Source organism: Lolium rigidum, chromosome 4 (assembly GCF_022539505.1).
Source record: "Lolium rigidum isolate FL_2022 chromosome 4, APGP_CSIRO_Lrig_0.1, whole genome shotgun sequence".
NCBI lineage: Eukaryota > Viridiplantae > Streptophyta > Magnoliopsida > Poales > Poaceae > Lolium > Lolium rigidum.
In genome coordinates this window covers 244,234,855-244,250,424 of record NC_061511.1, presented here as the reverse complement: position 1 = coordinate 244,250,424, position 15,570 = coordinate 244,234,855, and the positions used below count along the sequence as shown (strand labels likewise).

General features: G+C 45.2%; 1 protein-coding gene across 1 annotated transcript; it reads left to right on the top strand.

The window, feature by feature from the left end:
- Positions 1 to 3,634: 3,634 nt before the first annotated feature.
- On the top strand, positions 3,635 to 9,056 carry LOC124650076 (kinesin-like protein KIN-7A). The gene is made up of 14 exons (XM_047189638.1): positions 3,635 to 3,989; positions 4,090 to 4,179; positions 4,261 to 4,361; positions 4,499 to 4,612; positions 4,701 to 4,782; positions 4,872 to 4,939; positions 5,040 to 5,099; positions 5,179 to 5,303; positions 5,979 to 6,174; positions 6,253 to 6,387; positions 6,475 to 6,567; positions 6,651 to 7,514; positions 7,619 to 7,947; positions 8,517 to 9,056. The coding sequence occupies exons 1-14, from the start codon at positions 3,668 to 3,670 to the stop codon at positions 8,875 to 8,877; spliced, it is 2,940 nt and encodes a 979-aa protein (XP_047045594.1). The 5' UTR covers positions 3,635 to 3,667; the 3' UTR covers positions 8,878 to 9,056.
- The last annotated feature ends 6,514 nt before the right edge of the window (positions 9,057 to 15,570 follow it).

Sequence of the window (15,570 nt, the reverse complement as noted above, 5' to 3'; positions counted from 1 at the left end):
AATATGTATCGTCCTATAGATCACCAATTGTTCCATATAGCAAAATTACACCTCTATTTTAGTTGATGAGAATGAGTATATTGTGGAGCATGGCGATTTATGTGGACATCCAGTGGCACTGGGGGGGGGGGGTCCATGCGTGATGAGATTTTGAGAATGGGATGCATAGGAAATTTTAGTGATCGAATGAGGTGAAGGTAGTCGAGAAAAGAACACATGGTCACTTCATTGGCTATATTTTCCGTGTGTGCTCTACTTTCTAAGATCGAAAGAGGCACACCCTCCATTTTGATCAAGAAACCCAAGGGTGGTACCTCACAGTGTGACCCGTCCGTCAACATGTACTCCCGCTCTTGCCTTCATTTTATCTTATTATTCTGCGGTAGAACTGTTGACACAGCCTCAACGACAATTAATCTCCTTGCCTCGATGTGTAATTCATCTAGTTTTATTTTCCGACTTTTGACTCGAGACATATAAACGGCCATGTGCATCCTGATTATGCAGATGCTAGGTGTAATTGCTTCTCAAAGTAATAAAGCATCCATTATCGAAAAAAATTAACCTCTCTCTTTTGTGTAGTCTAGATTGAACACTCAAGCTTATAAAAAGCATGACAAAGGTCATTTCCCCCGGCAGTTTTCCTGTTAACCAAGCTCTGGTTCAATATACGATACATGAAAGTGAACTAGCGTGCCGAACCAGATATTGTTAACAACTCGATTTGGAGGCATCGTTAGTCTCAGCATGCATCGCTTTTAATTAAGCTCTTGAAATTTTGGGAAAGTAAGACATCACACGCGTCATGTTTGAATATTTTCAAGACCCACGAAAAACTTGAGCGCAATTGGACAACACGGGAATGCTTGCTGACTCAGTTGTGGAGCAGGCATGAGACTAATCATATTGGAGAGTAATATAGACTAATATCACGCATAGAATAGAAGAATTGAATAATCTTTGATATTTGATCATCGTGGATCTTATTCTCAACGATGAATAGAAGAATTAACTACCCAGGTTTGGGGAGTCGATGTCGGAATAAACCATCAATTGTAGAAGGGTTATTAGTCATATTCTCATCTACAATGACTACTTCCAGTTGATTAGGCGAAATTTACCATTCGGACAAGTTTTGCGACACCTTCGAATATCTACGCATGTGTTTTTTTCCGGAGGGAGTGAGGGCCCATGATGACTACTCCAAATTGAACATAGATGCCATTGGTAAGCTTGGTTTCTCTTCCTTTCAGCTGCTATTTGGATGTTTGCATATTGTGTTGTTGCTGATCTTGTCGTAGGAAGTGAGGGCCCATGCATGCTGACTGCTTCAAATTGAACATAGATGCCATTGATAAGCTTGGGTTTTCTTTCCTTTCAGGAATGCATTGTGGCTATCTGGATGTTTGCCTATTGAGTTGTTGCTGATCTTATTGGTGGGTACTTTCGCATGAGCGTGTCCACATGTATTGATGACATGTATAAGTTTCACAAAGGCTCAAATGCTGCAGATATAGCCTGAGTCTTAGCCGTTGGAAATACAAAGTGGTTTCTTGAGATTCTAGGATGTATCGATTGCATGCATTGAGAAAGGAACAACTATCATTTCTTGGCAAAACATAACACTGTCGTTAGAGTGTGCACTTTCATACTTGAAGCTATGGCATCACACGATCTCGAGGTTTATCACTCTTTCTTCACCATGACATCATCCCGCGATTATATCCGATGCTCTCTGATGTTCTGAGGTCTTGTGGAGCATGAGCATGCATGATGCTGTAAGCTATGTCCTAGCACTGTGAGGATTTCAGGGCGCTTTGATAGAACACGAGGATCCAATGTCCGAGCTCAAAGATTACCTCCACGCGCGCGCATCATGAAATCCATGACCGGATTTTTCACGTTGAACTCCCAAATGATTTGGTTGGACACATGTGGATCCATAAAGAAATTAAAGGGATAGTCATTATGTGTTGCTTTATGTTGGACAATTTATCGATTTCTAGGATTTTCAGAATTTGTAGAACTAAAATTATCTGGCAATAGTTTGTCAAATACAAAAAAAAATGGCTGAAATAAAATAAAGAGGGCCAACGCAGATATGTCTCATTAGTTTGGAGGTGCCGGATCTCAAAAAAAAAAAAAAAAAAAGTTTGGAGGTGCCGTTGGGTGCACTGGACCAAGCTCGCGGACACATTTTCGAGCAGATAAAAACAAATAAATTGTGGACATAACTTGGAGGGCGACACCTGGAGTAGTTTGTTTGAATCCGGGCTACGCCCCACAGCCAGCTGCACGGTCAACAAGAAGCGGCGAGTTGCGGAAATACTTTCCTAAACTGACCGTTGCAGCCTCACCCCGCTCCCACATGTGTCCTCTTCCTCTTCCTCTTCCTCTTCCTCTTCAAGCGCAGTGAGCCGCAGAATTCAAACCCAAGCACCCCAACGGGAGCAAAGGCACCCGCATCTCCTCGCATCGCCCCCGCACGCACGCGCGCACCGGCGGCGGCGCCGCGCCTTCATAGATCGCCGGTCCGGATCCCCCCTTCGCTGCTCTGGTGCGTGATTTCTCCGCCTCGCTCTTCTCCCCTCCGCTAACCCTGAGTTTGCTCGCGGTAGTCACCTGGAGTTCGGGTAGTGCTCCGATCTGCAGCGGTACCCGGTGGCCGCCACATCCACCGTCCGCTCGCCTGATGAACAAGCGACTGCCATCTTCCCGACTCGCGGTCGCGGGTGCCGTAGATTTGGAAATTAGGTGGTTTATTATAGCTGTCGGAAGTGTTCTTCTTTTGGTAAGCGCTGTTATTAAGGCTGGGATCTCCGTGAAAACCACTTGCGCCTTAAACTCCGCTCCCCTTTCCTTTTTCCTGCTAAATAATTATTAGGTGTTCCGTTTTTGGGGAAAATAATCAAATGGTTTGCCGAGAATCTTCCGGGATACGAAATATGGTCGTCGCCGTGGGCCAGTCCGAACTTCTGAGCTCGGTTCATTTTCCCTATCCGTGACTGATTTTGGGCCGTCTGTAATTGATTGCGTGGCATCTGACTGTGCCCCACGAGATGCAGAGATAGCACAGATTTCTTATAAGGAAATTAGTTTGTTCCTACAGGCAACCTGCGTTTATATTAATTTATGCGATCTTTGCTTAATTAAATGAAGAAAAATCCGGATCTGTGCTTGCATCGTTTGGTTCAGTCTGGAGCTGGCTTCTGTCTGTTTCCTTTCAAGCGACCAAGTACATTTTTGAAATACTGAATTGTTGCTGGCTAGCTAGATCTCTGTGTAATGTTACTTACAAATGTAGAGCGTGTCTGTTGTTACAATAGATTGGCAGCTGCAGGCCCCCAACTCTGTTGTAGAAGCAATCTTTCCTGCATTAGGGGAATTACAAGTTCTGTAAATTCTCTAGTAGATTGCAGCATTTGTGTTTATGATGAATGAATGATAATGACCTGCCACTTCCTTTACATATTGATCTTACTTTACAGAAATTTGAACCTGACCAAGTGACCATTTTTGCGGTGTACCAGATCGTGGCGTCCCTTCCCAGAAGATTTTCTGAGAAAGCTGAATAATTGATATTCTCTCCATCCTTTCTCGGTCCACTTCACATTGAAGACTTGAAGGACCTTTGTAGTTTACCATAGGCCACAAGGATTCGACAAAAATGAGTGCATCAAAACCGCCAAGCACCCCTTCATCAAAGATTCAGCGCACACCAATGGCGACCCTTACCCCTGGTGGCAGCTCAAAGGGCCCAAGCACCCCTGCATCAAAGATTCAGCTCACACCAATGGCGACCCTTACACCTGGTGGCAGCTCCAGGGCCCAGGAGGAGAAGATCTTTGTCACTGTGAGGGTGCGGCCATTGAGTAAGAAGGAGCTGGCCATGAAGGACCAGAAGGTGTCATGGGAGTGCGCTGATAGCCAGACAATCTTATACAAGGGTCCGCCACAGGACAGGGCAGCCCCTACATCTTACACTTTTGGTACGCTGTCCAAAGATCCATTACTGTATAGCTGAAGCAATTATGTATCGTAATGGAATTGACCTTCTGATTAACTAATTAACGCTCTATGTCCTTCCAGATAAGGTGTTTGGGCCAGCTTGCCCGACAGACTTGGTTTATGAAGATGGAGCTAAGGATGTTGCTATGTCTGCACTAACAGGCATTAATGGTAAACTGTTGCTCGCTTTGTAGCTTGGTGGTAATGGAACATCAATCTGTAAGTGACCCTTACATTGTCTCGGTTTTGCAGCCACAATCTTTGCCTATGGACAGACAAGTAGTGGCAAAACATTTACCATGAGAGGCGTGACAGAGAGCGCCGTCAGTGATATTTACAGACACATCCAAAATGTGAGTATTGTACATCTATCTTTTTTTTTAAGATCAGTTATGCACGTCTGTTGAAGCAACCATTTCGAACTATTATGGAGACTTTCTTCAAACAAGCTTGTAAGACATAACTGTTTCTTGCTTCTGTGGATCGATAGACTCCTGAAAGGGAATTTATCATCAAGATATCCGCTATGGAAATCTACAATGAGGTTGTGAAGGATCTACTACGACCTGACTCTGGTCCCCTTCGCTTGCTAGATGATCCTGAGGTTTGTTTGCAGTTTTGTTGAGTCAATGCACTATAAGTTCTATTTCATGCCTTAATGGTGATACATACATATATATTTGATTCACCAGAAAGGAACAATCGTGGAGAAATTGGATGAAGAAATTGCCAAGGATAGCCAACATCTAAGGCATCTAATAGGCATTTGTGAAGGTAACTGCTATATATGTATACTCTAGCATCTCAGGTAAGAAGAAGATTGCGTAGTGATACTTACCTAATGACATTTCAAATAACTGCAGAGCAAAGGCACGTTGGTGAAACTGCACTAAATGATGCAAGTTCACGTTCCCACCAAATCATTAGACTGGTATGTATAGAGAAGAATCATTTCTTGTTTAGATACAATCTTTCGGAGAAAACATACTGAGGAGATGATTAACTTTTCCTTTTCCATGTATCTATATCAGATCGTGGAGAGTAGGCTCCGTGAAGCATCGGGCTGTGTTAAATCTTTTGTTGCTAACTTGGTAAGCATCCTGTCACTTTTGGACCACGGTATGCTGATTATGAGTAATCTGTGTGAATTAACATTTGCTTTGTTTGCAGAATTTCGTTGACCTTGCTGGAAGTGAGCGTGCTGCGCAAACAAATGCAATTGGTGCAAGATTGAAAGAAGGCTGTCACATAAATCGCAGCCTGTTGACTTTAACTACTGTCATCCGAAAGCTAAGGTCTGGATTAGTAAAAAAAATTCACTTGTACATAAGAAGTTTGGATCAGATGTATCTACTACTAGCAGCGTTTTCTCTGCATTATCTTGAATAGTCAAGCTATATTTGTATCTATTGGATGAACAATGTCAGCAAGTTAACGGGCACTTAGCTCCTAACGAATATCACGAGAGTGCACAGCCAAAGTCTTAATGAAATGCATCAGTTCAACATATTCCTGCTATGCTTCCTATTAATTCTTCCAATTTCAAATAGTTTGAGTAAGTCCTGTCACGTATTTGAAACTCATTTGGTTCCAATGAAAAGATCTTCCTCAGTAGATTGGTTAAAAAAAAATACACATTGCTTGTTACTTATTCCAGCGTTGTGAACTTATCATGGTAAGCTGATATTTAATTTCATTCAGATCGTATTACTGTTATCTTCATATTTTTGGTACTAGTTGTACTTGTACATACAATAAATGCCAATTTTACAATGAATAGTCACATAAACAATGTAAATATGTTGTGTATTAGACTATATCATTGGCCATTGCATTATCTCCAGTTTGGTCCCTCCCTTGTTCAAATATATAGCAATATGTTGTGGCCTTGTGGCTTCGAACAGCAAAGTAAATGCGAAAAGGCCCATCCTTGCAACTCCGAAAGAGCTAACTGTAAATTTCCATTGCAGCTCAGAGAAAAGTGGCCACATACCCTACCGGGATTCAAAACTCACACGTATCTTGCAGCTTTCTTTGGGTGGAAATGCAAGAACAGCCATCATCTGCACAATGAGCCCAGCCCTAACACATGTAGAACAATCCAGGAATACTTTATTCTTTGCCACTTGTGCCAAGGAGGTCACAAATACTGCAAAAGTTAATATGGTAAGAGTTCATTGTGAGACTGCATTGCTTTCACCTTTAGTTGCTGAAAGTCAGCTCAACACCCCATTGTCCATACAGGTTGTATCTGATAAGCAACTGGTCAAGCATCTACAGACAGAAGTTGCCAGACTAGAAGCAGAACTGAGGACCCCTGACCGTACCTCCTCTGACCGTACCTCCTCTTCCGATATTCTCACCGTAAAGATTAAGCAGGTAACGTCTCTGACCAAGGGTGTCATGCTTACTTCTGACATTCGAGGATACATTGAATAAGAAGAATCATTATAATTTTGTGTGCAGATGGAAATGGAAATGAAAGAACTACGGAAGCAACGAGATAACGCACAGTTAGCGCTCGAAGAACTACAAAAGAAGATGGGTGATAACCAGCCAGTAAGAAAATGCCCTTTCTTCTTCCATAACCTTTTACTTGTACTGTGAACTAAATATTTTCCAAAACTATATTTTCGTTTTAGGGGTGGAATCCCTTTGACTCACCACAAAAGACCAGAAAGTGCCTCACATTCTCCGAGCCAAGTAACAAGATTAAGATAAGGAGCTCGGTTAGACAATCATCCACTGCTCCATTTATGTTAAAGCATGAAATTCGCAAGCTTGAGCAGCTACAACAACAACTTGAGGTTGAAGCAAACCGAGCAATTGCTGTACTGCACAAGGAGGTTGAATGCCACAAACATGGCAACCAAGATGCAGCAGAAACTGTTGCTAAACTTCAGGCAGAAATCAGGGAGATGCAATCCGTTAGATCTGAGAACAGAGATGTTGAGATGGTAACAAATGAAGGAAATGGATCCGATTTGAAAGATGAAATTACTAGACTTCATTTGCAAGACAATGATATTGCCAAACTTGAGGCAAAACTAGAAAATGTACAGAGATCGATTGATAAATTAGTTATGTCACTTCCAAATGTTGAGACTACCCCAAACTCCAACAGATCAAAGAAGAAGAAGAGGATGCTTCTTCCACTGGGTATTAGCAACATAAACAGACCAAATCTAATAAGGGCACCGTGCTCTCCCCACTCTTCCAGTAGGCCATTGGAATCAGAAGTTGAAAATATGGCTCCAGAGGGGGACAAGGTGTCTTATGAGGGTTCAGAAAAGGCTACTCCCACCAAGAGTGAAGACACTGGGGATTTATCGTCACGTGATGAAACTCCACGCTACAGACGATCTAGCTCAGTGAACATGAAAAGAATGCAGAAGATGTTCCAAAATGCTGCTGAAGAAAATGTGAGAAGTATTAGGGATTATGTCACTGAATTGAAAGAGAGGGTGGCAAAACTTCAGTACCAAAAACAGCTACTTGTCTGCCAGGTCTTATTTCTGGTCTCATTTGATCTTGCATACACATCCATTTTTTATGTTGAGAAGTTATTTTATTTGCCTGCTAAAATATGATCACTGAAATATTCTTACAGGTACTAGAGTTGGAATCTAATGAAGGCAAACCAAATGACATGGATGAAGATCCAGCAGGAAATGACATATCTCTACAGGACAGTCCTGAATCATGGGACATATTATTTAAGGAGCAGATGCATCACATTATACAACTCTGGGATCTCTGTCATGTATCAATCATACACAGGACTCAGTTCTACCTGTTATTCAGAGGGGATTTGACTGACCAGATATACATAGAAGTTGAAGTTAGAAGATTGACATGGCTGCAGCAGCATTTTGCTGAGATCGGTGATGCAAGCCCTGCTGTACTTGGTGATGACCCTAACTTTTCTCTAGCCTCAAGGTAAATATGATGATTCGCCAACATGTGTTGTCTAGTGTCCTTTGGTCATAGGCTGGGAGTGGTGTTTTGGCTCGTGGGTGCATATGCTCCCTTTAGTTTAAACAACAACTTTGATACATTTTAAAATGTCAAAAAATTCCAAACGAAAAATTCACGTGTACATCTTGACATGCTACGTACACAGAAAGTCTTTCCATGAAAAATCGACTTGTAGTTTGAGCTGTGTAGAAAAGACAAAATTTAGTGCTAAAAATAAGGCTTTTTTGTGAGACTTGTTTTGTCATTTTTACATCGACCACAAAAGATATCGGTTTCTCGCGAAACTACACAAATGCACATAGATTATCGAGATGTACATCCAAAAAATTTTGCCAGTTTTTTTTGATAATTAGAAATATGTTTTTTGGGTGGAGGGAGCATATGCACCCATGAGCTGAATTGAATTTCCGCCATGTATCATTCAACTTATGTCTACAGGCCAAGTAGAACTAGGTCTTGTCAGATTTTTCATTTGTCATAATTGAATGTACAATCATAAGTTTCATCTTTTTTTTTTTGTGTTGCTGTAGTATGAAGGCGTTGAGGAATGAGCGAGAATTTCTTGCGAGAAGGATGGGGTCAAGGCTGACAGAAGAAGAGCGGGAGCGCCTCTTCATCAAATGGCGAGTGCCCCTCGAGGTGAAGCAGCGAAAGCTACAACTTGTGAACAAGCTCTGGGCAGACCCCAATGATAAAGCGCACATTGAGGAGAGCGCTGATATAGTTGCCCGGCTGGTTGGTTTTTGTGAGGGTGGTAACATCAGCAAGGAGATGTTTGAGCTCAATTTTGCGCTCCCAGCGAGTAGGAAGCCATGGCTGACGGGCTGGCAGCCAATCTCAAACATGATCAAAGAGAAAACTCGCCAGTTGGTTTCGACTCCATTACAGTGAGGAAAGGGCCAATACATACATTTCATAATACTCATACTGGTGACTGGTTGACCAAGGTGAACTGGCACTGGGCTCATATGTAGATAGCTTAAAATCTTAAGAAATATTCATTTCTACATGTACCAATTATTTTGAATGCTCATAACTTGACAGTGATTGTTTGAATGAGAATAACTTGAATACTCTACATGTACCAATTATTTTGGAGTTGGTTAGTCATCTAGGGCATCAGGTCTTGGTTTCAGTGGCTTCATAACACTTTCAGTACACACAACACTTGGAGAGCTCACTGAGTTCTATTATTGTGACTTTCACATTTATTAACATGATCGCACAGCGCAGTATGGTAGTTTTCCGTCTTGCTATAAGGAACTATATGATGAAGAACAAAATTTGCCGTTGTCATACAATCCAGCAAAAAAGATCAATAACATACATGGCACACGACACAAGATGAAAAAGCGGCAAGCAGATTTCTATCACGGTCTCACTTAAGACACTTACAAAACTATAGAATTAAGTACTATAAGAACTCTATTACACATTCATAATTTCAAAAAATTAACAGCACCCAGCAAAATGAGTTGTCATTCTTTTTGAGGTTTTTCATTTTCTCATGTTGTTTCTTTTTCTAATTTATTTCTTCATTTCTTTTTTATCTTTTTATTCTCTCTTTTTTTTAGATTTTTTCTTTACTTATTATTCTTTTAAAATTTCTTATATATTTATCTATTTATGCTAGACTACATTTTTCTTTTTACGGGTTCTTTCTAGGGGTTCTTATGTTTTATTAATCCTTCCTTTTTCTACTTTTGTTTTGGAATTTTTTCATTGTTATTTTTCATTTTGGCATTATTTTCGCTTTATATATGATCTCGCCTAAAATATAATAAATTGGTCAAATACACAAACGATCTCATGCTGATTAAATTTAGTTGGTCGATTATAGTGACAAATTGAATTGAATTTCACATAGTATTGGTAGATAAATTTAACGCAAATGTGTCTTACATTACATCCTTAATTACGCCTTGTTCAGCAGAAGCGGTCTTGAGAGGTTTGTTCTGTGTTAACCCGGCGTCGACCAAGTCGTTCGGTAGGCCAGTCTTGGGGGACAGGGATCCGGTGCCTTGCCAGAGGCGAGGCACGCTGTGCCTCGAGGCCCAGAATCCACCATCCATTCCAGATCTGACGGCAGAAACCGAATGAAAGACAGATAAGCTCCATACTTGGTCGTTTTCAGTGGTTTTTTCCTAAGAGCATCTCCAACAGAGGCGCGAAATGGCGCACCATCGCGGTTTAACCGTTTTTTACCACGCGCCTCCAGCGGGCACGCCAAACACGCGCACAAATTTTTTTTTATCCCGCGCGCTATCGCAGCATCTCGAGCGGCAAACTTGGAGCGTCGCTTCGCGCGCGCGCCCAACCGCCACGGAACGTTCCGCCTCGCCCCGCCACTTCCCGCGCCACGCGTCGCCTCCGCTCTTCGCGCTTCCTCGCCGCCGGCTCCGCTCGTCCGTCGCCAAGATGCCGCCGCGCCGCCGCGGATCGTCGGGCTTCCACGGCGTCCGAGCGCGTCCTAATGGCACTTTTCTACGCGGAGATTCGCGCCGGCGGCTTCCGCGTCACCCTAGGCACCTTCACCATGCCGGAACTGGAGGCGCGCGCCTACGACGCGGCCGCGTGGCGATTCCCGCGCCGCGCCTCGTTAGCGAGGAGGACCGCCGCCGCCACCGCTAGGCGCATCGACGAGGAGCTGATGCGCCGGTGGAGGGAGCAATTCCCCAGCGACATCGACAACACGGAGGCGTTCTTCGCGGACCTCAGGGCTCGCGGACCTCAGGGCGCAGCGTAGGTCCGCTAGGCGCCGCCGCCGCGCCATCGCCGAGTTCGAGCTCGAGAACCCGAACACGACCTGGGGCAAAAATGATCCGCGCTGGGACGGCATCTAGACTGCGACGATCTTCGACGACGACGACGAGTAGACTGTTTTTATTTATCTATGTATTTTCAATGTTTTTCTGGCGCGGTAAATCTTCAATTTGAATTAGTTTAAATCAAAATGTGTTTCTAGCGCTGCAAAATAGCGCTTCCGCTGCGGGCGCTATTTTCAGCGGACCACCCGCGCTGCGAATTAGCGTGTCCGGTGAAGGGGTTTTCGGCGCAGCGCACGCTAAGTATTTACAGCGCGCGCGAAATTAGTTTTGGAGCGCCAGATTATTGCGCCTCATGCTCTAACAGCGAGAGCAACCGTTCAAGCTCCAAATCACAGCATTCCCAGTTACGTAGCACAACAATCATATCCAGTCAAATTATACAGCGGACGCATCAATCAATTGCACAACACATCACAAAAATTAGCAAATAAAAAATCAAATTGGTCAGCAAGAGTGGAGTCAGTCGAGACGAATGTGGATGCGGCTGTTGGTGCGGACGTGGAGGACCTCGTCGACGCTGTTCTCTCCACTGGAGGCCGGCGCAGCTTGCAACGCTCTCTTTCCCACGGCGCCGGCGGCGAGAGAGAGTCGCCGGAGCGAACGGATGTAGCGGAGGGAGAAGTCGGAGTAGTGGCCGAAGGGAACGTCGGAGAGGATGCGAACGGGCGGGTTGCCTAGTCGGCGCCATTTTTCCAATGGCCGCCGTTGGGCGCTAGAGCTTGCTCGTCCCCCTTTCCTACAGCAGCGACGGCGAGAGAGAGCCATGAGTCATCGGAGAAGAATATAACAGCTGAAAACGACTAAGTATGTAGCTTACCTGTCTTCGATTCAGTTTCTGCCGTCAGATCAAGAATGGATGGTGGATTCTGGGCCTCGAGGCACAGCGAGGCACCGGATCCCCTGTCCAGTCTTGGGTGGGATCAGCCCCAACGAGCCCCAAAAGGCGGGTAGTTCTGTAACAAAAACGCCCCTACCCCCTCCCACCTCGCGTTTCTCGCTCTTGGCGACTCATGCATCAATCGACCGTTCCTCCCATCGGGGCAACCAGGATAAAATTTGGGCCGTGAATGCGTCAGCGTGGACAAACGTCCGCGCGTCTGTTTGGTCTGCTTGGACCCTCTGTCTCCTCCTCTAATTAATACAGTGCTCATGTGCTGGCCACACAAAATGTATCTCTACTTATCTCTCCTCCCTAATTAATTCATGGCAAGCTCTTTGCGGTCAAAAAATGGGCAGTACGTTCGCTAGAGAAGATGCAGACGCACACATACATATTGGAAAAAGTAGCCATTTTCATGTCCACGCTAAAGCAAACAGACAAAAAACTTCTGCAAAATACGTCGGGCCGCTGGTGATGTCCTTAGGTGTGTGTTGAGCGGGGGGGGGGGGGCAATTGTCCCCTACCCATTCGCGATGCCAAGAAAAATTTGTTGGTGATTTTTATTGTAAATCAATTTGTAGAAATGATTGTTTAATGATTTTTTACTGCACAAGTTATTGATGATTTTATTTTATTTTTCTATTTTCCGAGTCATATGTGCAAATCTATATATCATCCTTTTATGTGTAGCTTGTGTCAGAAACTCCAAAAGTAACCCGAGCTACATGGCTCCTTTTTTTTTACAAAATTCGGTTTCAACATTTTGAAGTTCAAAAATATCTGAAAAAAATCTCGATGTAGGCAATGATATACTCTACCACTACAAAATCTCGATGAAATACATTATATTCGAGGCTACAGAAAAATGACAAATTCTGACATATTTTGGAGGTTTCAAAATATGTATTGTTGACTTATTCTGATCCACGGATTTGTCAATTTTGCACACCCCAAAATACTGAGTCTTTCGTGTTGCTCTTTTTCCCACAGTAGTAGAGTATAACATTATCTACCTCAAGAAATGTTTTTATTATTTTTATGAAACTATGAAATGCTATTTTTTAACTTTTTTTTTTAAAAAGGCTTCATGTAGCACGAGCTACAAAATGGCACGCTCGTGTCGGAAACTCCAAATGTAGTCTAGCTACATGGTTTCCTTTTTTTTTACAAAATTTGAATTCAACATAAAAAATGACAAATCGCCGGTTGACACAGCCGCGACGAGGCGCGATGCATGTCCATTGATCGTCCGAATCGGAGATGGCTGAGCGATCGATCGCACTCGCTCCGTGTCCATCTATCTCTTCCATATGTACGAGTCTGGCTGGGCGTTCGGTCTATTCGGTTTGCTCGGTCCGGTCTTTTCGGTCTTTCCAAATTTCGGTCATCCAGAAATGATACCCATAATACCTTCGGTCTTTCGGTCTTTTTGTATTCGGTCTTCGGTCTTTTCGGTCCGGTCTTCGGTCATGACCATATAGACCAAATAGAGAAAAGTGTGAGCAGAGAGGGCCTCATGGGCTGTCCGCGGGGCTGAATTGGATGCACTGGGAAGGAATGATCGTATTCGGTGACTTCGGTTTCCTGCCAGCTACAACCGAGCAGCCCGAAATTATTTCGGTCATCTCATGAGCAAGACCGAACTGCTAACCGAAGACCGAAATTTGCGTTATTTCGGTTTCGGTCCCGGTTATTTCGGGTTCGGTCTTCGGTTTAGGTTTTTAATGCCCGGCCTGATGTACGAGTCCCCTGTCTCCGGACCGCTGGATCGGTTCTTTTCTTTCATTTCTTCTTCTACATCTCCACGACCGGGTCGACAAACGGCGATTGTCGTGAAAGTATAACAGGTGTTGGTGTACCACGAATTTAGTCTTAACACATGCATCGAGTTGCATAGCAGATTGCCCTACTTTTCATATTATTATTAGGGCATGTACAGCTGCAATCACTTATAGGGGCGCTTAAATTTATTTGGACGAGTCAGTTACGGCATGGGCAAGCGCCCGCGCTAGTGAGCCTTTATGAGTAAAATGCATGGTTGGTCCACCTACTTGTCAACCTAGCTCACTTTGGTCATCGTACATCGGGAATACTTATTCACGGTCCTCGAATACGTGTGAGCGTTCATCTACGGTCACTGCTCGCCGGTATAACGTCGTATCTGCTGACGTGGCATCACGTTGACCAGTCTCAAGCAATACTTTTGTTTCCAGAAAAGCCCCCAAACCTGCTTCTTCGGTACAACGATTTTACCAAGGTCTATTTTGCAAAAGTTCCGCCACCACCACATACGGGCATACTCAGGCGCCCTTGTTTCGTCGCCGCCGTGGCCAACTCCGGCAATCCCATGCACCACCCTGGCTCTCTCGCTCTCTGTAACTCCGCCGAAGCGGGCCGCCGACGTCCAGTACCAGCAGGCCGTGCCGACGCGTGTGGGTGGCCACCTCCCCGTCGTGGCGCGTGCCCCGGGCTTGACGCGCAGGGACTCGGCGACCGGGCTTGACGCCGCTTATGTTTCCACACAGAGAGGAGAAACCGAGGGGCTGACAGTGGCCTCCCTGCTCGGCCTGCCGTCCCAAGCATCCGCCCCCACGGGCCTCAAGTTTCCTAGCCTCGCCCCCGCGCTCAAGCAGGACGACGCCCGCGGCTTCCGCTCGAGTGGCAGCGCCGGCGCAAGAAGGATGCAGCGGTGGACGAGGATGAGCGGCCCACCGTCCGCCATGTCGATATCGGCGTAGCAGTCTGTAGTTGAGGTCAAGGTCGAGGAGCAGCAGCGTCTCCGCGTCCGTACGGCACCCGATTCCTCCGGACACCGCCTGCCGCCGTGCCCCCATCCCAGCGGGCTAGACCAAGTGACCAACCCTCTAGCTGCCCTGCGTCACCGTTCCTGCACCGCCGGAAACACCCAGCGCCTCAGCGTGTCCTACTTCCTGCACTTCTGGGAACACCCAGTGCCGCCGTGCTCCTCCCTTCGGCTCCCAGTATCGCCGCCGTTTGCTCCCCCATCGCCGATGTGCGGGAGAGGCCTGCGCCATATTCCTTTGCACCGATGTGCGGCCGTGCGGGAGAGGTAGGAGCACTGCGTCGTCCTACCCGAAGCCAATTTGGGGGAGAGGTAGGAGCACCACCACCGCTCGAGGACGCCGCCGCATCGGCCTCTCCCTGGTGGAGATGTTGACCGTACCTGAGAGATGGGGGAAAGGACAAGCCAGGGAAAATAAAAGGTGGGACCTATTCCTGCAGATTTATTGTGGTTTTTTTTTTTTGCAAAAATGAACAACTGGAGACCGGTCAACACATTGCCACGTAGGCAAATACATTACTATACCGAACACGTAATGACCGTAGATGAGCACTCACACGTATTTAGGGACTGTGAATAGGTATTCTTGATGTACCATGACCAAAGTGAGCTAGGTCAACAAGTACGTGGACCAACCATGCATTTTACTCGAGCCTTTATTTGCACGTAAAATTGTCATCGATGCTAGAAAACAGACTGGGAATTGTGATGGAAACTGACAAAACGTCTAGAATTTATTTCCTAGCATCTCCGTAAGCACTTGGCATTGTACATGCCCTTATTTTGCTTTGAGAAAAACAAAACGACTCCATTGCCGGAGTGACCGCAGGCTGGACCATGTCGGACTTAGCCAGCCACTCAACTATCGGGCCGGTCCGTGGGCCGTGCACCTATCAATCTTTCAACCAAAAGCGTCCCATTTGTAAAACGGGGAGCAGATAAATGCGATTCCGATCAGGTCACGGCGGAGCATCATTTTGCATTTTCTTTTTACCACTTGACCCACCGAACAAGTGTTTGTATGAGTTGAGAATCAACATGGTTGAATGGTTAAGAGGGCATTGGCATCTCCA